This window comes from Drosophila sulfurigaster, chromosome 2L (genome assembly GCF_023558435.1).
Source record: "Drosophila sulfurigaster albostrigata strain 15112-1811.04 chromosome 2L, ASM2355843v2, whole genome shotgun sequence".
Lineage (NCBI taxonomy): Eukaryota > Metazoa > Arthropoda > Insecta > Diptera > Drosophilidae > Drosophila > Drosophila sulfurigaster.
In genome coordinates, this window is record NC_084881.1 from 9,707,964 (window position 1) to 9,732,806 (window position 24,843).

Below are 24,843 nucleotides of genomic sequence, written 5' to 3' on the forward strand. Positions count from 1 at the left end.
TACACTCGCACACACACTCACACACACACACACACACACACACAGATACGCAGTGGCTCAGTCAGTTGCACAGACAACGTGTTTATGTTTAAGTGTTTTGGATACACAGAACGCGCGGCAATATGAGGGCGGCTTTTGCAAGGTTTGGGGCACAATTCTCTCTCCCAAATCCACGCACACAGAGACACGCACACTTACGCATGCACAGTCGAATGCTCTATATATACATATATATATATATAAAGTGGAGCAATTTAGACGACTTCATGTGTATTGGTGTTTTGTGCTTTCAATTTGTGTTTTAGCATTTAGCTACGTTAGATACACATACATACACACGGAGAGAAACACACATACACATACATAAAAGTTTTTATGATGTCTACACTGTCGCTTATCAGCCAGGCAGGACGCGACAACAACAACAACAACAGCAAGGACAACAACAATGGGAGACCCGAAACAGTGAGCAATGTTGGTAATAACTTCGGACCGGACTGATTTTAATGAAGATAGGTTAAGCAGAATGACAACTGGGGCAGGTCTACAGACTGCTCTTAACCGTACGTGTGTATGAGTGTGTGTTTGTGCATATGTGTGTGTGCGTGTGTTTATTATTTGTTCAGTAGCAGGTGAAACGCTCCTGGCTGTTATTCTTCTTATTTGCGTTGTTGTTGCTGCTGCTGCTGCTGCTGAACCCAACTGAACTGGACACTGATAGATGACAGTGACAAGGAGTAGTTGAAGAAGATGAGAAGAACATGGCAAATGGTAAATGGTAAATGGAAGATGGAAGATTGAAAGTAAAGGAAAAACCTTAATGGAAACTGCACACAGCTGCAATCTGCTAAAACAATCAATTGCCAATACACGAGATTACACTTTCTGCCATAATCAATAAAACAAAAATAAAAGAATCCATCTAAAAATAACGCAAGCATTTACATTTCTTTTTGCTGCACCACTTCACTTTATTCCCAAATTATTTATCAAATTCAATTTGTGCACTTTATTCAATTAAACATCTACATTTTGTTTGTCCAAGTCGAATTTAGTAAATTGCTCTCAATTTGGCAAGGCCTGAAAACCTTTTCATTTTTCCTATTTTTTTGCCACTACAGCTCATTTTTAGGAGAACAACAATTGGCAAATTGTTAACCTTAACGACCTTTGCTTGTGCCATGAAAGAAAATACGTTGCGGACAAGAGGAGGAAATATGAACCGAAGCGTTTGAAGGCGTTTCGCAAAAGTCGCCATTGCAAAAAAAAACAACTGTTTAAAGCTTAGATTCGCATAGGAAAATTCTAAAATTAATTACCTTGTAGCTTAATAATTTTCATTTCATATTATTTTCTTTTTAATTTATATCTTTCTTATTATTTTAGTACACATTTTGGACAACCTAACACATAAAAAATGATAAAGTCACAGTTACGAAGAAAAACTTTATACATAATTAATATTAAAAAAAAGTAAAATCAGAAAAAAGAAACAAATTAGGAAATAGCCGAGCAAAATGCAAAATATTTTTTAAATACAAGACTATTCGACACAAATTTCTTAATTGAACTAAATTATAAATTTTTCAAAGAGTTGTCAAAAATATTTAAATAAAATAACATTATAATAGAAGCAGATTAAAAAGACAATAAATTAAAAAAAAAGGTAAATGAAATAACAAAATCGAAAATACAAAATTGAGTATTGAAAAGACAAAACCAATTTTTTTTAATTTTTAATTTTAATATTTTTAAACATTTTCAACATACAAATGTAATGAAAAGAGAAGAAGACAATGCGAGCAATTTTTTTTTATTTAATTTAACTTTAATAATGTAAACGATTTTGTATTTATGATATCATTTATGTATTCATGATTGCTGATCGGATAAAAATCGTCAAAGTTAATTAAAAAATTCTTTTGTATAGGAAAAAACGCCAACTGCAATTGGGTTTGAGTTCCTTTGACTGACATATTTTGCACATATGTGAATGTAATACAATATCCATATACCAAATATAGCCTTCTTTATATTTCAGTATTTCTTCGGTGTATTAATTTGAATTTATTCAAAGAAGCAGAAGAAATTGAAAATAGGTATCTCACAGTCGAGCACACTCGCATGTAGCTTTCTCATTGCTTAATCAAAGAGTTGTCGAAAATGTAGCAAATATTTATTATATACGCTGGAGAGAAATAAATTGAAAACGTTTTGACAACATTTTATTTTTGGTTTCCATCAAACATTTTAATTAAAATTCAATTAAGTTTCGTTCGAGTTTGATTAGAATTTTTATTAGGCCTTCGAAAATTGCTAGTCACTTTAAGAATGCAACTTTTAATTGCAAATCATTGTCAATTATTTGGCTGACTATTTTCGTAAAAAAGTTAAAATTTAGCAGCTACATACGATACGGCGGATAAACCAATTAAATGACAATAACAATTGCCAAAGCAACGAAAACTGTCGACTGTAATGTGAACTCGGGGCAAGGCGACGCGACGGTGTCGTCAAGGAAAAATGATTGATGGAAAAGGAATCTGCGGGTGTGCACAACTAGGACACTGAAATACAACACTAACGAATATGTAGAAAGCTTATAGTATACTCGAACACCCACACACACATAGATGTTCATCTTCTCGACCACGCCTTAGTCAGTCAGTCGGTTGTTAGTTTGGCGCAAAAGTTTTCTTAAACATTTTCATTTTTGTATACTTTTTTTTCGGCACCAAATTGAATGATAAGAGCTGTGTGTGAGTGTGTGTGTGTGTGAAGGCGGATGATTGGGGGGTGTGGTCAGCATAAAAGTTTTTCCACATGCGACTCACAACTGATTGATAGCAGTGCAAAAGTTAATTGCATGTGGACCCCAAAACCAACAACAGCAAAAAAACCCCAACTCAACCCAACCCATCCACTTCGATGCGATAGCAGGCAACTTGAAATTGCCCCCAAACCTCAACGAGGACAGAGGCAGTCAACGCAGAGAGTAGCTAGAGTAACATTTTGTTGGCCCTTCAAAAATTTTGTGGCCCAGAGCAGAAACCACAAAAGTGCAATTTATGTGCGAACATTGAAATCTCGACACAATGAAATTGCAATTTAAAGTTGTGTATAATTAAATTTTAATTATCGCAGCAGCAGGCGGAACACAGCAAAACAGCAAAAAAGAGAAAAGAAATGAACGAATTAAATGAGAACGACGCGACTCAGACGTACCCTGTGGACAAATATTTGAGAGTATTTCTATTGAAATATTATTTGAAATACAAACACAATTTACGCAAGACATTAAATAGAAAACGTTTTAATTCGCCTGCCAATCAAGCTCAATAATATTTGCATAAATAGACAATAAACAATAATAATACATGGGGCAACTTGCCAGACGGAAATATTGCGCATACGACGTGGGAACAGCAGGACGTCCTCGGCACTTAGCCAACAAAATACCACTAACAGCAGCTTGACTCTGCAATAATTCGTTAACTGACAAGCGCAACAGTTATGAGCAAAATATTTGACATGAAAATTTTAACTATTTCAAACTGTTCCCATGAATTTCAACTATTCAATATAATATTTAACCGACTACTTTAGGAATCCCAATAACGAAAAGTATTTAAAGTTCCTAATTGTTTTACGATTCTTTTGCACTGCGAATTTAAATTAAAAGTATAATTTTCACATTTTAAAATTCATCTATTTAACAGAATCTTTATCATCATTTATATGAATACTAAATAAAACTTTTTTTTTCATATTTTTAAATTAGCGAATAAAACTTGTGTGAACTCAGCTACTGAATGGCACCAAAAAATTATTCAAAAATATCACAATTCACATATAAAATCTTATTTAAACTCACAATGCACAATGCACTTACGCAAAATTATGGCAAAAGAAAGTTACTCAATTAAAATTGATAACCAACTGAAACTAGCAACACAATATTAACTTTTTGGAAATGTTCAGCAACATTTGATTCAATTAATTTCGATTTTGTTGGAGCAAAGAAAAATATTTTGGCTTAAAAGCTTGAATGCAAAATAACTCAATTTAAAAGATTTTAACAACACAGACCAATAATAATTTGTTCTCAAAGTGCTTTCCTCGGCATTCGATTTAACGAGAAGCGCAACAATTTTGCACGAAAATCAAGCAGAAAAAAATCATAGCATACTTTTAAGCTGTTGCACCAAAGCCAAAAATGGGGGAAAAACCGCAATTTGGCAAACTGCAGCTTTGGTGCATCAACAACAAATTGTATGGGAATGGGGGAATGTGTGTGCAGTTAAGTTGTGGTAATATTTTTTTTGCATGTTGTTTACCTTCAAAATTTTTGATTAAGAATACATTTTAATTGGTTGGTTTAATGCACGTGCAAAGTTGTTTAAATTTATTTGGGGAAGCAATTAAAAACTGCTGTTGCTGGTTGTTGCGCTTGATGTAGTTGTTGTTATTGTGAACACACTTGAGATTAAGTTTGGCCACACACACACATACACTCGTTTACACAGACACACGCACGCACTGATAGAGAGAAACGCATACACACATTCACGCATACACTTACACACACACACGAGCGCGCGCGGGAGACGCCAAAAAGGCAATAGAGAAGTTTATTGTTGTGTTTCTTTTCGTATTTTTTTTTCTTTTTTTTTTTTTGGTTGTATTGCGAGGGGGCAGCTGTTGTCGTCGGTACGAGAGAGGGGAGCACGAGGCACTCACGTATTTCTTGATATTGTTGCAAGCTCTGCGAGATGTTTTATTTTTGTGGGATTGTTGTAAAATTTATTATTGCATATTTCGTAGTTAATTATAATTGAAATTTTTGGAACATTCTTTGTGCACAAACTGTTGGGCACTGTTTGGAGACGTTTCACAGAGAGACGAGCGCCTAGAACAAACGCGGCAGCTTGCGGAAAAAGTGCGTCCTATCTGGTTGTACCCTAACGACTTAATGCGCTCAACACAGCTTTTCACACGACCATGGACCAGAGTAGCAGCAGAGTCAGGAAAAACCAAGCAGTCACAATCTACACACAGCGCACAGAACTCGCAAAGCTGCTGCTTCTGCTGCTGCTGCTGCTGCTGCTTCCAACACACGAAGATGGATCCCACAATCAGACTATGTTAAACGAAAACAAAAACAAAACTCACTCGGCATCTCGTGCTCGTTGTCTCTCTCTATCGTTCGCTCGCCTACGCATGCGACTCATCTCTTCTCTCTCGCTGGATGCTGGATGGCTCAACGTTGAGTGAAAGCTTCGGCTCATTGGAATGTTTACAGTTGAGCTGAGTTAACAGCGTGGGTGGCTTTTGTTACTGCTGCTGTTGCTGTTGCTGCTGCTTTGGACGCTGCTTTGACTGCTGTTTTGGCTACTGCCTGCCAATGCTTCTGTCGTTGTTGTTGTCGCTGTCGCAGTCGCAGTCGCTGCCTCGGCTGTTGGTCAATGTCTCTATACCTGCGAAAAATAATGGATATTCTGAGTGAATGTATTTGTATATGTGTATGTGTATGTGAAGCTTGCTGCTCGGCAAACTTTTATTAATGAGCGACAAGTGTGCCCAGGCTGCTGCAGCCACGCTCAACATGTGCGCACCAAGCACACTCCCTTCTCCTCTCTTCGCAGCTATCCGCTGCCCTCTTACGCTCTTCATGCGCTTGAAAGAAAAAGTGTTGTGCCAAATATGACAACGGAACCCGTGTTGAATGCCTCGCTTGTTAATGACTCTCTAATATTTTAGAGCTAACCAGCAGCTGCCTCGATTGATAAAATGCTAAAATCACAAAAAAAAAACCCACTCTTTACAGAAATGAGCAACAATGGGGTAACGCACAGTGGTCTCAACACTATGAAAATATGAACAGTTATAGACATTTATTTAAAAAAAATCTTGGTTTATATTATTTGTTATACGAATAAAAATAAAACACTTTTTTTTTTTTAATTTTAAGTATTTTAATTAATATATTATATATATTTTATTGGTTACCAATAAGTTTTTTATTTGAAATATTTGTTTGATTTTAGTTCATTTTTGCTATCTAGTGTGACAATACATTTCAAGGACAACGCGCTAAAATTGCTGGCACTCAAATATTTGAGGTTTTCTTTTAATAGAGCAACTTGCAATGAATTAAAATGTAATATATTGTATACATAATGGATATGCAATGTAATTTTAGACTTATTTTCAATTATTTTCTTCACTAGTTTATTAATTATTATTTATTAAAAGGAAATAGGAAAGGATATTTTTTTTTTTATTATACATAAGATATATAATAATACAAAATGAATATACTTTACCAATTATTTTTTGAATAGAGAAAGCTTAAATATAACAAATTTGATATATTTTGTTTCTCATATAAATACTCAAATCTTTATTTAATCCAATAATAAATATAATGGTCAAATAAAAAGTTGAAGTATAGCATGAAATTCAAAAATAATGCCATGAAATACTCAGTACGTCCCACTGTGCACACAAACAAAAAGCACTTGATTTAATTGTTGTTGTTGTAGTGACCGCATTTGTGGATTTCTTTTGCAGCTTATAGACATGAATTATGAAAACCAATAAAATTAAGTGCATTATTGTCGAATTACTGCCAGAGTTTGTTGTTTTATTATTCTCGTTATTATTAATATTATTATGTATTGGGACAACATTGCGAGCATAAAACGCAATGCATACTGCAGGGTATACGAGTCGTATACTTTATATTTTTGTGACGTAGCCTCCAAGGCAATTAATAATGTGTTGTGGGTCAAATCACAGCTAAATGCATATGCGACTAATTCTAATTGCAATTAATCATGTCCGAGTGAGTAAAATAAGTTAAATTTAAACCTTTTCCAATTGAACAAAACGCTCGCGTTTATATTGATCGAAATAGCTGTCGACAAACGTCAAACGTCCTTGATACTTCAGATGCATTATAGTCTTCACCAGCGGCGGATGCTCGTTGCCTAACTCCAGCCAAAGTTTGCCTCCTGGTCGCAAGTGGCGACAGGCCAATTCAAAGACTAGACGTGCCACACGCAGACCGTCCGAGCCCCCATCCAAGGCATTAAGATTCTCATATCTAAAATGAATTCTTTAATAGATTTAATCATAAATGGATAATTTACGGAACTTACACGACCACCTCAGGATGCAGATATTGAAACTCGTCTGTCTTTACATAGGGTGGATTAGATATAATCAAGTCATACTGTTTGTCCTTGAGCTCCTCCGGCATATATTTATCCTCTTCCATGGTGTGGTTATGCACCTTAAAGCGCTGGTGAAGTCCCAGCAGTTTGGCATTCTCCCAAGCCAATGCTGTGGCCGCTTTGCTGCGCTCAATGGCTGTGGCATCCACCTGTGGCAGAGCATGCAACATCGACAAGGACATGGCACCTGAACCGCAGCCCACTTCGAGCATATCCACATGCTTCACGTTCTTGTAGTTTTCAATAACCAAGCGAACGAATTCTTCAGTCTCAGGGCGAGGTATAAAAACAGTTGGCGCTGTTTTTAAGGTGATGTCCATGAAGTCCCATTCGCCAATAATGTGCTGCAGAGGCATGCGAGCACAACGTGCCTCACAAAACCGCTCAAAATCCGCCAATTGTTCGGCATTAAATTTGAGTTGAGCAAAATCATCGGGCACCGTGTTCTATGAAAATCGATGTGGATGAATGAATTTATCATAACTGTGGATCATACTTACAAACTTGCGTTGCAGCACATGTGATACAATGCATTTTAGATTAAACTCAGTGTCCCGGACGCCGGCTTCCTTTAGTTTATGCTCCCAACCATTTAATGCCTTGTTGACCTCAATCAATGAGCCGCCGCCACTTGACGTTATCGATGTTGTTGCTGCGCTGCTGCTAAGCGAACGCGCCGTACTGCGCGCTACCATTAGCAGTGGTCTTTTCAGATATTTAAACATTGTTTAATTCAGCTTATTACCTAACTCTTATATTGATTAAAAATTTTGTACTTGAGTGGCAAGCCACAACACACGAAACAGCTGACAATTATCGACTGACCACCACCAATTATCGATGGGAGGTGTGCGGCCGTGGAAATGTAATCGAAACTTGATACATTCATTGAATTACAATCAATTTATCGAAAACCGTAGGTGAAAGTAATCGAAATTCGAAAACCAACAAAATTCATAGAATACAAGAAATTTCGTCCAAACTGGTTTGGCAAATGTAATTTTAAAAGAAATAAAGAAAAAGTCAAATTTTAAATAATAGATACATAGAGTTATAAGGTTGCATTTAAAATTGTAATTAATATATTTTCGGATCATAGTAAATCTAGAAATAGTTTAACAAAATAAAAATTAAAAAAATAATATTGCACTCGGGTTAAAATATATTGCACTTAAGCATCCGGATCATCCACCTTGGGAGCCAAATAATATCGAATATATCCATAGTCCTCAATGGGATACTCCACCAAAAGTGGCACATCGGCCGCCATGCCAATCTTCACCTTCTCCGACAGCGGCGTTGCCCGCGTAAAAGTTGATAAATAACGTCCGGCAAATGATAGCGTAACTGGCTCCTCGACAGTGAGATCAACATCCCCCTTGGACGTCTGCGATAATTTAATATTTGCCGAACCCATTTCGCCGCTGGCCGAGAATTTGATGCCATCCTTAGAGCAGGCTATGACTACGGATTCGCTGAAGCTGGTCATATCCCGGCAGATGCGGGCAAATTCAATTGCGGGCATGATGACAACACAAGAGTAATCCGTTTCTGGAATGCCGAGATGTTCTTGATCCAAGTTCAAGAGGCGCAGTTCGTAATCAGCAGTGCGTTCTTTCCCAGCTGACTCAAAGCTCAGCTGCACTTTATCCGCTTTGTCTGGGGCACTGATAGTGACAGCATCGTCGCCGCTGGCGCATTTTAAAACCTTCGATAGAGATTTAAGATCCAGACCCAAGGAGACATTGCGATCACACCGATACTTCTCAAAGCAATCATTTTGTAGCAACAGTGATACGAGCGAAACATGTGAGTTATCCATGGCTTGCAACTAAAAGATACATATATTGTTTACATTTGAGATAATTGTTCTTTAAGATACTTTCTAGCTTACTTGAATCCCAGAGTCGCTGCAGTCCAATGTGCTCTGACTGAGAATCTCCCGAAGTGCATCGACAATCTTTTTTTAGCAGCGTTGTGTTGCCTAGACGTGCCTCAAACATTATTCCGACTTTACTGGGAACTAAGCAACAAACGTAGTTTACAGTATTTCACAATGTATGTCAAAACTCAGAAAATAACTTAGCATGCTGAACAACTACGAAATGCCCTGTAAACAACTGAGGCTAGTTTATTGAAGCCCGTTTACGAAGTATATTAAATGGCATGGAGCTGGCTGCGTAAAAAATCAATTTTAAGCCATTATATTCACCAGATCGAGTAAACTTTATAATAAAATTAATATAAGTATAAATAAAACAGTCGATCATCCTCTTTGCTGTTTTGAAATACATATCGGTAGTGTGACCACAGGGTGTTAATCAAAATATACTGTGCTGCATTAATTAAATACTAATTGCAAAAGGAGGAAAATTGTTACAAATTAAATTAATTAATTTAATTTAAATTTTGCTTTATTTTGCTAAACATACAAATCTTATATTTTAGGCCTCAATGAATTTATTAAATATTAATATAACTTAATATACCTCTAGATTGTTTTTATGAATTAATGCTTACATTTTTTGTCATAAATATTGAGGTTCATAAATGTACCGAAGTAACTGAAATTTAACAGTGTACCCAGAAAATGTACCATGCTAGCTATGCTGTTAATGCATTGCATCTGGCGATGTTAAAGCGAGCTGCTGCTATTGATTTCGTATGCTATCGATATTAGTACCGCAGCAAACAGCTGTTACAGAAGATAATCACAGAATTGTTTTTGTTGGCGTTTTCCAATTTTCTTCATTTGTAACTAAATTAATCACATGAATACAAATGCCTGCCGCAACAAATGAAACATAGTGAAAATGCTTAAATAGCAACAGCAATTGCACTAAACTCTGCAATAATGGCAACTGATGAACAGGAACAGCAAACTGATGAAATTGCGACTCCAACAAACGTCGAGCAACAAATTGACGATTGGCGTTTATGGTGTCGACTTTGTGCTAAGAATGATGTGGAGGGTAACATTAATGTGTTCCTCAAGAGTGAGCAGACAGCGCCTGGCGACATGGCGTTGGCCACAGCAATTGGCAAATACTTTTGGGTTAATGTGAGTTTGTATTGAACATGAATTAAAAGATAGCTAATTTGGGATGCTTTGCAGATCACACGGAACGAGGAACTGCCGGAGATGATTTGCAGCGAGTGCTTGTCGCTGGTCACTTCGCTGGTAAACTTCTCGGAACGCATAACGCGCGTGCAAAAGCTTTATTGCATACTGCAGAGCACGGCCAAGGAATCCATTAATCTGCTGGAGTTGCGCGCCAAGTTTGGTTTGCTAGAGGATCAGGAGCAGGAAGAGCAGACCGAAACGTTGACTGAGGTGCACTATGTGGAAGAGAAGCCCAAGCTCAATGAGCTGGAGGAGGCGACGTTAGAGTTGGAAAATCCGCTCACGCCGTGCAGAGGAAACGTGGATAAATTGGAGCTAAATGATGGGGAGCTGGAGCAGGAGGAGGAAGGCAGAGATGCTGCAGAGGATGCAGTAGAGGAAGAAGAGCCGGCAGAGGAATATGAAGAAGCCAGCACTGAGATGCTGTTGAATCTATGTGAGGCATTTAGTAACGCGGATAGCGACGAAAGCAGCTCAAGCGTCAAGCAGCAGCCTGGCAAACTCAAAGATGCCCCCAAAACACATCAGTGCAGCGAGTGCACACGCAGCTACGCCTTGCCACAAACCTTGCAGCGACACATGCGGCAAGAGCACGCTAAGAGCGAGCGGGAAACGAAGCTGCTGCCTTGCGAACAATGCGACAAGATGTTTCGCTCGCATTATCAGCTCCAGCGGCACATGCAACAGCATCTGCCGATGCCCAAGCGGAAGCTCTATCCCTGCCCCAGTTGTGGCAAGAAGTTCACCACGAATGCGTCGGCACAATCACATGCCCAGTACATGCATCAAGAGGAGCGTCCGCGCCCAGTGATCTGTGAACAATGCGGCATTGCGGTGCATTCGTTGAATGCCCTCAAGGAGCATCTGCTCAGCCATACGGACTATGCGCCCTATGAGTGCGAGGTGTGCAAAAAGTGCTTCAAGAGCGTCAGTCGATTGAAGCATCACAAGGAGACACATGATCCGCATAAGTACATTTGTCCCGAGTGCGGCATGCAACTGAATTCGCGTCCCACGTTGAATCGCCATCGTCTCGTGCACACGGATCAAATGCAGCACAAGTGTGATTATTGTGGGCGAGAATTCAAACGTGCCAAGGCCCTGAAGAATCATCTCATCCTGCACACTGGTCTCAAGCCGTACTCTTGTGACTTTTGTGATCGCACATTTGCCAATGGCTCCAATTGTCGCACGCACAAGAAGAAGGCGCACCCTGAGGAGTTGGCCGCCCAGGAGGCAGCTGGAGGTGGCAAGAGCTACAACCGCAACATACCCAAGCTGGAGGCACTGAAGGCATTGTAAGTGTGGCATGAATACTGTGGAACAATTTATTTATATATTTTGTTTTGTTTCTTGTCTGTTTGTATTTCTATTTACGTAGAAACTATATATAGTTTCTAATTGTTTCTATTTTCATTACTCAGATCGAACTTACCATTTTTTTTTATTTTGGTTCTCATCACAATCTAGAGATAAAAGTATTCTGATTAGCTAAACCGTTTAATTATAGTTTTAACTAATATAATTTAAAGTTTTATACGTTTCCACCCATTGGGTTTTAGGCAGACAAAATGCAGTTGAAATTTATATTATAAAATTATTCTTTTTTATTTTGTGGCATGCGTAAATACATATTGAGAAAAAATTTATATAATGAGTTAAGTAACTCTTCTAAAAAAAGGTAGTAAAAAAAAACAAAAATACACTTTCACATACATATTTTAAAAATGACTAAAACATTACCTTTAAAAAATATAAAATATTTAAAACTGTTTAGTAAATATCTAGAATATTTTTGATATTTCGATTCCTCGATTCCTCACGAAGTTTGAAGATTAGCGTAAACATAAATAAAACTTTAAATTATAAAAATTATCGAAGTGAATAGTGATCTTAATAAAAGCCTTATATTCGGCACGAGTTCATTTAAAAAATGTAAAATTAATGTTAAGCAAGATAACTTTAAATTCATCTTTTAAAAAAACGTTTAGAACAAAACATTATTTTTAATTTTTAGAAAACTTTGTAGGGCATTAAAATTAAGTTCTTTTATAAATTTATAATGCATGTAAAATGTCCTAATTATTAATTAATTTTTATATTTCTTTTCCAGCACCAAGAACAAGGACAACTTGTCGCCGGTGGCCACGAAACAGAGCGGCTGCTTTGCCTTTGGCAAGAAGCCCAAGATGCAGCAGCAGTTGCTCAAAACCGAAGCTGCCACAGTGCTGCAACCCGTCCAAACTGCGGCAGCTGCAGCAGCAGCAGTTGCAACCGTCATAAACACGATACCCACCATCGAGAACATTTACAATCACATTATGAAGCAGACACCCGATATGCCGACCCAGGAGCAACAACAACAGCAGCAATTGGTGTTGTCGAGTGATGGCAGCGCCACCATAATGAGTGTCCAAGAGGACCAACAGGAGCTGGCGGAGCATTCAAATGCCGCCACTCAAATGTTTTCTTACTAGCAACAAAGGTTTTCTTAGATAAAATAATTTTTTTGTTCTTATTTGACATTTTATTTTACGGCATTTGAACACACAAATCTATTAGAGCTGGTGTGAAAAGTCTTTAGTCCCAATTAGACACGAACTTCTAATAAGATGTAAGTAATATATAATTGCACTCCAATCGGTTATGTAAAAATAACCGCTTATTGGATACTCGTGCATTTCTACTTGATGTGAGTGCTTGCCTATACGATTTTGAAGGCGCGCAATTTGAATGTGTCACTCCAATTGGAGTTCAGGGACTGCGCATGTTTTGACAAGGCAACCCCCCGTTATCCGTTTTATGCTTGCTTTTCTTACTTTTCTTATTGGGGGTAGCGCCAAGTGGCCAATATATCCTTTCTGAAGGAATTTAGTTCAGTTGACAGCGTGTGCGCTTCCTCGTGTCTGCTCCAAATGGGAATTTGTTGTAAATTCACTTACGAAAAACAACTAAAAGAAAAATTGTATAGATTTTTTTGTGGCATAGTATGCTAAACTATGCGAATTTTGTGTTAATGGTGCGAAAATGCATTAATTAAAGTGTGTACAAAAATAAAACTTTCAAAAAACCCCAATTTTACTTTTGTGTTTCGAGCAGAAAATCAAAAAAGCCCAACAAAAAAAATCGATTTCTCACCAATGACAACAAAGTGGATTAAATACCGCAACTGAAACGCATGCAGCACAATTAAAAAACAGTGTCTATGCTGAGAGCACTCAGCTCTAAGCCCTAAAAGAAAAGTTATAAACAAATCCCCTAAAATCGCTTAAACAAATGCACAGAAAAGATCAAACATCATAAAAAGAGAGCAGCAAGTCGCAGCAAAAAGCCGCACACATTGTAAGTAAATGTTAAATGGTCAACACGATACTACGTCTAAATTAAATAATAAAATAAAAGCGTGTGTAAGCTAAATAGCTAAGAAGTAGTTGTAGGAGTTCATTTTGTTTAAACAATTTTGCAGCAGCTGCTTTTGTTTGCCAGCCCTGGTATGAGTGTGAATGGTGCGCTAACAGTGCCATTTTGAGTCAGTAACAGTGCCATATTGAGTTTATGCTGCTGTTAAACGTTTAACATAAACCCACAAAAAAAAATACCCCAAAAACAAAACGCAACAACAACGCGTCGGGTTCGCGGTGCAAAATAAATGGAAAAGTGCGAATTGCAACGAAATTTGCGTGAAATTTTCAAACAATAAACGGTCAGTGTTAATTAAAGAAGTCTGTATGGTTATTAAACGTTTGTGGTTGTTGTTTTTATCGTAAACAGCGAGGTGCCGCTGCCCGCTGCCGCAGTCGGCGTTTTTCACTTGTTTTTACGCACGTACGCGTAAGATATGCGCGTGTGTATGTGTGTTGATACGAGTATGTGTAGTTGTAGTAGTGCATACTATGTGAGTATATCAAAGAAAATCGATGCGCTAGTAAGATTTTGGGTATTAAATGTGCATTTAAACAATTAAATTGTGTTGGCATGCAGAGCAAACGCCAGTGCTGCCAGCAAAGATTAACATGTGTGGCCAGTTAACATAGTTGTCTTTATTGTCTGTCGTTGTTGTTGGTCACTGTTGCTGTTATGATTGTTGTTACTCTTATGATTGTTGTTGTTGCTGTTGTTGTTCAACGAACGGGTCCAGACGTAAGGCGTAGGCGGGCCTGAAACGCAGCCAGTTTATCTCTTACAACAACAACACAGCTCAGCTATAACTACAACGAAAACTACAACTACAACTTCAACGACAACCATAACAACAACAAGAAACCAGCGCGCGCCAGTCGAAAGTTGAAGCAACAGTGCATTCTAATTGGACTCAGTTTCGCCCCCTTTCGCTTTCCTGCTCCCTCTCCCATGCGCCAAAACGAATAACCACAATAACCGAAAACTGCAGCAGGCAGAAAACTAAGAAAACAGGGCTGCAAACAAAAGTTTTGTGACTTAGCACGACTTACCATCTGCACTATATGCGTGTAGTTGGTATTGGTGTGTGCGTTTGTGTGCGTTTGTGTTAGTATTTGTGGAAGCCGCGAACCGCATTATCCTTTTGGCTTGACCTAAATTACAGTAAGTTATTTTTATTTTTCATTTTTTTCTACTACAATTTCTCTGGCTGCGTCTTTTGTCTGAACTTTATTGAAGCTGCAACAGCACCTCTGCCTCCCTCCTCCAGCCCTGGTATGCTCTTTTTGTTCTGTTGTTATCATTTAATGTGCGGCCAGTTAATTGTCCCCCTCCACTTACCACGGCCCCCGCGCTTGAAAATAACTTTTCTGAGCTGTCGCCTTCAACTATTTTATCAGCTGAAAGTTCTTCTTTTTCTTGTTGTTTTTCATTCATTCTTTTCGAAATTGTTTGCTACTCTCATTTTTGAAATTAAAATTCTTGGCCCATCTTAACCTTCATCTAGTCTCCCGCTCTCTTTCACACCCTTGCTCTCTATCTCTCTCTCTCTTTCGCTCCTTGACTCATTAGTTGGCAATTATGAGACTGTAAAAGTAAGAATTTCCTTATTGAAATTGCTTCGTACACAGTCCTCAGGAATCAATAGGATTTCCTAGAGTTTTGCTCATTTTCCCCATTTCCTCTTTGTTGCTCCTACTTAAAATGACTTTTCATTTTCGGCAGCCAAACTGAGTGATTTTCCGGGATAGAATCAAGTTGCTTATGGAGGGCACTTTAATTAGTTGCTAGGCAATTTTTCAAAGATTTATTTTGAATTGTTAAACTGTTGCCTCGACTCGGAATACTCACAAGGGTTGCTACTACTTCTTGACTAGGGTCAGCGTTTCTCTCCTCATTATTATTTGCTCGGGGGTGTTGCGTGTTTCGCTCTATCTCCACCCCGCCCCGCCCAAGAGTTGTCGCCTTTTATCTAAACTGTCAAATTAATTGGTCATAAATAATGAAATTAATGTATAGTTCAATTCACTGGGTTTCTTTCGCTCAATAACTAAACATTTTGTGGGAGGGCAAGTTGGAGTATTGGGTTTTTATTTCAATCAAGATCAAGGTTATTTATTTCTTTAATATAAGCTTATATATACTTTGTACAAAAATTATAAAAATAATACGCTAGTATTAAATAGTTTGGAATTTAGGAAAGTAAACATTTTGTTAGTTTTTTTTATTTCAATTCTTTAAACTATTTAGTGTTCAGCGTTTTAAAATCATATAATGGATTGTACCCAAAATCAGTAAATATAATATGTTTTTGCTCACGCACTCAACGCATGAACTCGCATTTAAATGATTAGGTGATAGGAAGAAACAAATTTAATTGCAAATTTCATAGCTTTAAATTCTAGACAAACTATGTCTATCAATCCGTCGTGATAAGCGACTCATTTACTTAGCAAAGTATATTAAGCTCGAAAGTTTTGAATGGGATAACTAACTCGACTATGAACAAAAGTATTCAATCTAATTTTGGCAAGTTACACTTTTAAAGATAGACTTATTTTCACTTATTCAGACTGACTTTTTCATATATTAGTAATAGCTATAATGATTACAGATATACACTTTTATGAAACTCGTGCTTTTAATTTCTTAATCTAAACAGAATGTTTCAAATCAAAGAGAGTTCCGATCAATAAATTATAATTTAAAGTAATTTATTTTATCTATATCAACTTTAATTAGATATATACAAAAAAATGTTTCATTATTATTCAAAAGTAAAGACTTTCTTAAAACATTAATATATATATTTTTTGTTTTTACCGTTGCTTTAATATGGTTAAACTAAATTCTTTAAGATTTTCATACTGTCTTGGTGCCAGCGAAGAGCGTTGAACTTTGTACTACATGTGTTTTGTGTCTTGTGTTTTGTTTGCTCTCAAGTCGCATCCAAAACGTTGTTGGTTGTCATCTTTATCATCACTATCAAGCGCATCCATAACTTGAAACTCGCTATCTTTGTGCTTATCTCATTGGGTAACCTCGATTGCTTGTATTCTTATCGCTAATGTTGCCAGGCTTCCTTTCCACTACCCATCCATAATCCAAGACAGCTTTAATTGTGGTAGTCACTGTGCCTATGACTAACTTTATTTTGTTTAATTAAAGAAAAAAAAAGAAACATTTGTGATACCCACGCTGCGTCACTGCAACAGAGTCTCTTTTAACTTGGCCCATAGTCAATTTGTTATCAATGTGTTTCAATCGTTTTGGCTTAGTTTGGCTTTTAGCAGCGCCCACGACTAAGCCTAAATATAAGCCACTTGACATACGCATACTTAAGAAACATCATATTGATAAGCTTTGGCCAACTTTTGGCAGGCTTTTGCTTTGCTTTGGCCTGTCTCTTTGCGACTTATTTGTTGTTTGTTGTTGTACTTCGTATTTGTTTGTGTTGGTTATGGTTTCTTGCAACATTCACATAGTTTGGTCAATAGAATGCGGTTTATATTGCAGCAACGTTTAAGTACAAAAGAATATTGTATGCTTCAGTGTGTACGTATTTCCTTTGTTAGAAGATGCATGTTTTACTTTAATATTCTTTAAGTGACATTTTAAAGTCACTTTTTTACAAATTTAATTTAAATATTTTTAAATAATTCAGCATTTTTCTTAATTTACTCTATATTTGTGGTATATTAATTCGGTTGAGTTCTGCATTTATTATGGCAATAAAAGCTGCCATAAACCTTAATAAGCCATGAGCTTTCCAAAGCTTTGTACGAATTTGTCGTATTTTGCTTATTTAGGTCGAAAAGCTTCAACTTCAGTCTGTGCTACTTTAATCCTTAGCATATTGTAGAATATGACAGTGGTTTACTTATAATTTGTTATACTAAGAATAACTATTTGTATTGTATAAGACTAACATTTTTAATCATCTTATTTAAATATATTATTACATATGAATATATCATTTATAGACACTTGTAACTAGGCAGTATAACAGTTTTGAATTTATTTCTTATACAATAGTTCCTTCTTAAATGTGTTTAAGTGTTATACGGATGCTCTTATACATTGTGGATAAGGGTGTACTCTAGCTTTATAGATTTATTAGTTATAAATGAAATTTTGTTAATATCCATATCAATAATTTTCTATATATTAATTCGAATTTATTATTTTTTTACATTTATAATTGCTCATTTATTATATATTTCTGTTAATAGTAGCACTAATTAATTCTTCTATTTCGTTGGTTTGTAGCAAACTTTCTTTTTACCTTCTTAATTGGTTCAAGTCTTTAATATTTTAGACGTTGCCAATTTCCCACATACTATAATTTGCCATTTTGTTTTGCAACCAATTTTGGAGACTTTTCCCCTTAAAGAACACATCCCTTAAAGGGAAATATTTGCACTCGTACTGAAAATATACCCCAAGTGTTGTAGAAGGAATTTATTCCACCCCTTCGTGGTTTCCGTTGATTAGTGACTCGTGTAGCCCCCTCCCCTCCAGAATGAATTGTGAGTGGAAACACAAACTAATGAGTTAAATGTGTCTTCGGAATGCTGCCTGCCTGCCATCCGCCGGAAGCCAAAGTCCGCCCTTGCGCTTGTCTTCTAAAAAATGGCACGCATATAAATTGCACGTTATTATCCTTGGAAGTGCAACAAACGGACGCATCCCTTGACGACCACATTTTTTCGCAACCGAAAACGCAAAGCGAAAGCAAAAAACAACAAAACTGAATCAACACCAACAACAACAGAATACAGAGAAAAATTAAAAAATAGAGAGAAAAATTGTAGTAAAATTGCAAATAGAGAAAAACCAAAGCTTTTACTTTAATTAAATGCGTGCGTGTTCTGGCAAGTCCCAATTTAGAAATTCTCTGCTGTTTTTTCTTCATTGTTGTATCAGAATTTGTAGTTGTTGTTGCTGTTGCAGTTTCTGATTAACGGCGGCTGCTTTGACTTAACCGTTAGCTACTTTTCTTCCGCCCCTTCCATATTCCGCATATTCTGTACTGAAAAGCCCCCAAAATACTTTGCATAGCATACTTTTATGCTGATTGAGTGGGGCTTATCTGCAGTGCTCGGGCTGCTCGCAAAGCCCTGGCAGTTATAACATAACTCATATGATCCCCGTTATGTCAATTGTAAGCAAATCAGCGCCGTGGCCCATAAAAACCGCAGCCGAAGACAAATGTTATTATTAAAATGGCCTCCACATATAAAAAACAATGGTCGAAACGCGTTATGCGAGGGTTGCCATCAACATTGTCATGTAATACAAAACTTACTTTATGATGAAGTATTACTTGTAATTATAAAAATTAGTGTAAACTTCATAATGATATGTCTTTCATTACTTTTACAAAGGCTAAATCATATAAAGTAATAATTCATGGTTGTAATACTTATTTAAATTATTCTCGTCTTTTTAATGGTGTTTTATGTAGCAAGCCAATAACTATTAAAGTATGTACATTATAAATAACTTTTAAGGGAGTTTTATACAAATTTAGATTCTCATTATTGTGATAATTTTTCTCAAATTTCGTCAAAACATTAAAAAAATTTCTTGTTGCTCTAGAGTTCTTTGCGCTTTCATGTTTTTATAAAATAGTGCGCTTTATATTTAGATACTATTATTCTTCTTTAAAGCAAACTCTTTTTTAGGAAAAATATATATATTATATAAATATATTTAAAATATATAATATATAAAACTTGTATTTCCTATATTTGATGATTTCTACATTTTCAATTGTATTTTAAAATTGCTGTAACAGCAAACTGATTTAAATTATGAGCAACCCACGCGAGTTGATGCCCTGCACATCCTTTAAGCAATAAAATATCAAGCTAAAAGCCCTTCAAAATGACAGTGAGTTGTTGTTGTTGTTGTTGTTGTTGTTGCTGCTGCTGCTTTTGTGGCTGCTGCTATTGCTGCTGCTGCTGCTGTAGCTGTTGTCATTGCTGTTGTTACTGCTGTTGCTGTAAGCGGCTGCTATAAATTTGAAGTATTAAAACAGATATCGAATGGATTATTTTTAATATATGACCATGCATACAGTGCCAGCGTCAGCTTCAGCTCCAGCTCCGGCTCCATCTCCATCGCTTGGCCCCAAAAAACTGCAGCCTGGCAGATTGCGGGCGTAGAGCCGCCTGCCAAGGCGAAACGCAATTAGCCCCATGCTGCAAGTGCCCCACACCCACACCTCCTCCCCATTGCCACCTTCTCCTTCCTCCTCTCTTGGTCTCGGTACTAGGCAAGTGGCGCTACAAATTGCCATCAGTTCAGCATTCACATACACATTCACATTCACATCCTCAACCGCATCCGCATCCACATCCGCATCCACATTGGCACTGCCATTGCCAAGTTGATGCCGGCAACAACGCAGCTGGCATTTTCCGCTGCGTAATCCTTTTATTAATCCCCTTGGCTTGAGCTAAGATCCTTTACACTGCTGTTGGCACTTTTGCAAATCATGAAAAAGAAACCAGAAATTACACAAAAAAAAAAACACCACGCAACAACTACCTAAGAAAACGATAGTTGACATAGCTTGGCTAACGCATATCCTATACACTTCAAGTGTCTCAAGAAATTGTTTTATTTAAAGTAGTTGACAAACTTAACTTTGCCAAACTTAACGCTTCGATGCACTTAATTAGTTTACATTTTGTTGCTTGAAATGTGTCTCTTAAAAGCTATTCATGATCTTTTTGCTTTGATAACTTTTTCGACTGTCACCAGTTTATTCTCAAGAAAATTCTTTTGTACTTGAAGTCCTAAGTAACATTGAATGCCAACTCGAAGAAATTACAAATAAAAATACAAATATTTAAGATTTTGGTAATAAGCTGTAACTTTGTATAATTATATAGTTCTTATAAATAAAAGAAAATTGGTTGGGTAGGAAATTTTCTGTTTTTCAAATATTCATCACTGATAAATGAACTTTTTGCCTCAATCCTTATTAAAAATAAACCAAAATTAAAAAAGAACAACTCAAATTAGAATGAAATTTTATATAGAATCAAATACGGAAATTTATAAGACTGAGAGAGCGTTTATTAGTTGGGATTTTGTTCAATTCCAACAGAAAATTACAATCATAATTTCGACATCTTTACATATTCTTATTACCCTGAAAATTGTTTATTTAATATTAATTAAATAACAAGAATTAGTAATAAAGAATTATCAAAATTTACTATTCTTAGTACTCAGTAACTTAGTTTCTTATAGTAATAAAAATGAATGAATAAGGAAATATTTTAAATTCAAAAATATTTCCTTATTCCTTTTCTTGATCAGTCCTTCAGCTTGAACCTTTACTTTAAGATGCCTATTTATCTCTGCTGCTAAGTACAGGGTATCAAAAAAAAAGCCAACATAAAATTAAGATAAATATGTGGCTTCGCAACATACGCAAAATGCTTCACTACCTCCCTCTCCTCTCTCATCTGCCGCTGTCCCAGCTGTTGGCTGCCTGTCGACTGACTGACTGTAGAGTGCCGCTTGCCGCCTGACGTCGGTTAGTTCACAATTTGTAGCGAATGCTTAGCGAAGATTAAAAATTAATTGCCCTGGGATTGAGGATAGGGACCAGTAGAGGCAAAAAGACAGAGCAGAACAGAACACGCAAGTAAGGTGGGTGGTAAAAAAAAAAAACCTGTAACTTGGCATATTTATGTTGTGTTGCGCGTAATTTGTGTTGATTATTTTTGTTGGCGCCACAGCTGCGCAACGAAACACACACACAGCGAAGAGTGCGTATTTCTAGCCGTATGGTTTTTTAATAAAGCAAATTAATCAGCCTGCCTTGCCGCTAAGTCGAGAGCCCATCGTAGTCACCTTACAACAAACACACACACAGAGATAAACCCCTTTTGACCCAGCTCTCTCTCTCTCTCTCAGAGCAGCTTGCCGTGACCCTCTCCAGCGTTTGCTTCAACGCTTTGTGCAAGTTTTGAAGAGCGCGCAGCATTAAAAATTCAAAATGCACTTAACGAAGCATAGCGCGTAAACCGATAGCCAGGATAGTAGAGAAGCACAAGGAGCAGCTGTAGCAGCATGTTTACCAGGACACGAAACATGGACACGAAAGAGACCACGAACGAATATCCCTTGCATACACACCTCCATACCTCCAATCCAGACACCCAACTCCACTCCATTCCACTCTACACTTTCTCTTCTGCTCGTTGTCGCCCTCCTCTTGGCCAGTAACTGAAACCCTTTCGAGCGCTACACAACCAAGGGCATTGCGGATACTGTGAGTCACTTTGGCAGATTACGGTAAACCGCTGAAAGGCAACTTTGATGAAACTCTATTAGTATCAATGGAGTAAAGCTCCCCACTCAGTTATGGATAGATAACAACATGAATGTCGGACCAATTTCACATTAAATTGACTTAACAAAGCGCAAAAATTGAAAACTTCAACAGCACAAAAAAACAAAAAAAAACTTTAGTTTTTGCTGCATGTTAATTACAGTTACTTAAGACATCTGTGGAAACTATAGCTAATTATAATTATGAGTTATTGACAGCAATTAATTAGCGACACATTTTAATGCGCTAATTAACATGGTCTTTTCTTTATCTGCAACTTTTGAAAGTTTCTAAAAACGAGTTGAGTTCGCAAATTAAGCTGCAGTCTAATTCAATAATAATTACATGATTAATGGCAATTTGTATGGTGAATATTTCGATTAATCAACAGACAAGTGTCACCCTTAATTGATATATTTAGCAAGGGCATTTGCTAAGTCAATGCAAGCCGCACTTATCATCATTTTCTCATTTCTTATTTGCTGCATGGTTTTACTACATTTACTTTTTTATTTTTTTTTAAGGTTTGTACCCAAAAACTCGGGAGAAAAAAAAAATATTGTAAAATCTCTTTGAGTTGGCGGCACTTTATCAACATTAGCGCAACTTGTTTCGCATTTTGCTTGCTGCTTTCTTGTTGTTGTTGTTGTCGTCGTTGCCACTGCTGATGTTGTTGTTGTTGTTGTTTTTTTGTATGTTATTTTAGCCTTTTTCACGCACCACGCGACGGGGTTGAAAAGTTAATTCAATTAGCTTGACTCTGCCACTTAAGCTGGCTTTTAATAATAAGCAGACAGTTAAGTATTTTGCCTGGCAACAGGCAACAGCAGACCGCCCTTAAAACAGGGAGGGACACACGCTATACACCTACTACTTTCTCCGGGTGAAAGCAGTTTTGATATAATTTTCACAATATTGTAATTTTTCATACCCATTTAGAGTGCGCCAGTAAAGTTGTCAAGCACGTTGAATACATCAAATGTGCAGATTCCTTTTTTTTCCTGATATAAATTTGAAATATATACCGGGTCATTTCCGGTGTTCGAGTAGCTTTCGTTAATCCCTGGCTGTGAACCTTTGCTCATAAAAATAAAAAAAAACATCAAGTGGATTTTGCATTTTAATTAAAATGTCAGAGCATATTGTGAGATGGTTTACAGCGCATCTGTTAGTCGAGTTGTGTCTACGCTTTACCCACGAAAATTAAGAACTAAACAGCTCAAAACTTTGGCAATTAAGCAATGAAGTGTTAAAAGCCATGGCCATTGCTAAACAGAGGAGGAAAGGAGGGGAGAGAAGGCGAAGAAAGGGGTGTAAGTGGCGCATAAATCATGAGGCCCAAAATGTTGGCAAGTGTGTTAAATGTCAATAAAACGAATGCTGACCCAAAAACTTCACGCTGTTTAAATGTCAGAGTCCACACAGCGTATGCGTAATAAATGACATATTACGCTACGCCTAAAGGGAGCGTGTGTGTGTGTGTGTGTGTGTGCTTTTGGGGGTGTGTGTGAGTGTGTGTATAGCTGTTGTTTGCCTTGTGCAATTGCACATAAATCAAACAAAACAACTCAATTGAAATGCTAGACGCAGTAATTTCATAATTATATTGTCATACGCGGGCAACAAAGCTACGGGTGTTCCTCTGTGCTCTTCTTCTTCTGTCCTTCTTCCTCCACCCCTCCCTCGGCGACTTCTCTTGATGATCATCGTGAAAGCGTTGCATACTTTTTGGGGCGCGCGCTTTGAGACTTTGGGCGCATTTCCATTGCTTAATGAGTAAATCGTAAACTAATTGCAAGATAATTAATTTTAATTATTTGTGTATTTTACTCGCTACACGTCCCCCCCTTTCTCCCTTTCTCCCTTTCTCATCTCTCCCATTGTCTCTTATTCTCACACCCATTCCCATTCGCATTCGCATCGCATCCCCCCTTTCTGCATGATATAATCAGCTGGACACACGGACCATTAAAAGCACATTAGCTTGTTAAACGCTGGAATTGTTGTTGATGGCGGCGGCAAAACTCAACTCAAACTCCACCTAGCCCAGAAACATCAACAACATCAGCAGCAGCTACAACATTAACAATAGCGGCAACAACACCAACAACAATAATAAACATTAGAACAACACACGTGGAACTTCTGTTTGTTGTCTTTAGTTGTTCATACATCATTATCATTAAAGCGTTAAATTGTTTTGTTGTTTTTCCTACTCGCTCCTGTTGCTGTTGTTGTGCAAAGATGAGGGCATTGCGTATCACTTGGGGGTAGGGGTGAGGGGGAGGGGTTATCGCTGTGTTTTGTATGGGGTATCGTATCGTGAAGGCAGCAGGCACTGTTTAAATGATTTCAACATTAGGGTTTTGCACAATTCACTTTGGACTGAGTCTCATAATAGAGTGTCAAGGGATTTTACAAAGCTGATGAACATTTGTTGCCACATTCCTTGGGTTATTACCAAAATTGTTCGAGTACTCCAAACGTATACGTAATGACAGCCAGGATCAACTTGATTAGCTGAGCGTAGTTTGTGAGCATTAAAAAATCATTTCATGGTACTTATCTGCTGCAAATGTTTACGCTTCTAACTAGCTGAAATGTTCTCATTTTTTATATTCATCTAATGGGTGTGTACAGATAAAATTAGTAATGTCAGTTTGTTTGTTTTTAGAAAACTTTGCTTTTACTATACTACATTTTTTTAAATGAACTGGCAGAATATG

At 37.1% G+C, this 24,843-nt stretch overlaps 4 protein-coding genes across 10 annotated transcripts in view; 2 read left to right on the forward strand and 2 right to left on the reverse strand.

Moving 5' to 3' along the window:
• Nucleotides 1-6,625: 6,625 nt before the first annotated feature.
• Nucleotides 6,626-8,065, reverse strand: LOC133843103 (MTRF1L release factor glutamine methyltransferase). Its single transcript, XM_062276507.1, has 3 exons — nt 7,739-8,065; nt 7,164-7,684; nt 6,626-7,108 (listed from the first exon to the last, which is right to left on the reverse strand). Exons 1-3 carry the CDS (start codon nt 7,961-7,963, stop codon nt 6,868-6,870), a joined length of 987 nt encoding a protein of 328 aa, XP_062132491.1. The 5' UTR covers nt 7,964-8,065; the 3' UTR covers nt 6,626-6,867.
• Nucleotides 8,066-8,287: 222 nt separating this feature from the next.
• On the reverse strand, nt 8,288-9,451 carry LOC133843111 (proliferating cell nuclear antigen 2). Its single transcript, XM_062276520.1, is given in 3 exon segments — nt 8,288-9,069; nt 9,133-9,204; nt 9,206-9,451. Coding segments are annotated over 3 exon segments (768 nt in total). The 5' UTR covers nt 9,242-9,451; the 3' UTR covers nt 8,288-8,409.
• A 408-nt stretch (nt 9,452-9,859) lies between these two features.
• Nucleotides 9,860-12,969, forward strand: LOC133846198 (zinc finger protein weckle). Its single transcript, XM_062281010.1, has 3 exons — nt 9,860-10,299; nt 10,354-11,660; nt 12,476-12,969. The coding sequence occupies exons 1-3, from the start codon at nt 10,093-10,095 to the stop codon at nt 12,837-12,839; spliced, it is 1,878 nt and encodes a 625-aa protein (XP_062136994.1). The 5' UTR covers nt 9,860-10,092; the 3' UTR covers nt 12,840-12,969.
• A 37-nt stretch (nt 12,970-13,006) lies between these two features.
• LOC133846137 (tyrosine-protein phosphatase Lar) overlaps nt 13,007-24,843 on the forward strand; it is a 159,749-nt gene continuing 147,912 nt past the window's right edge. For 5 of the 7 annotated variants that reach the window (XM_062280943.1, XM_062280969.1, XM_062280910.1 and 2 more), the window contains exon 1: nt 13,969-14,257. The gene's annotated coding sequence lies outside the window, so the exon portion shown is untranslated. Of the gene's footprint in view, nt 13,705-13,960; nt 14,258-24,843 lie in introns of those variants that run through there. The other 2 variants (XM_062280918.1, XM_062280926.1) reach the window with 2 other exon arrangements.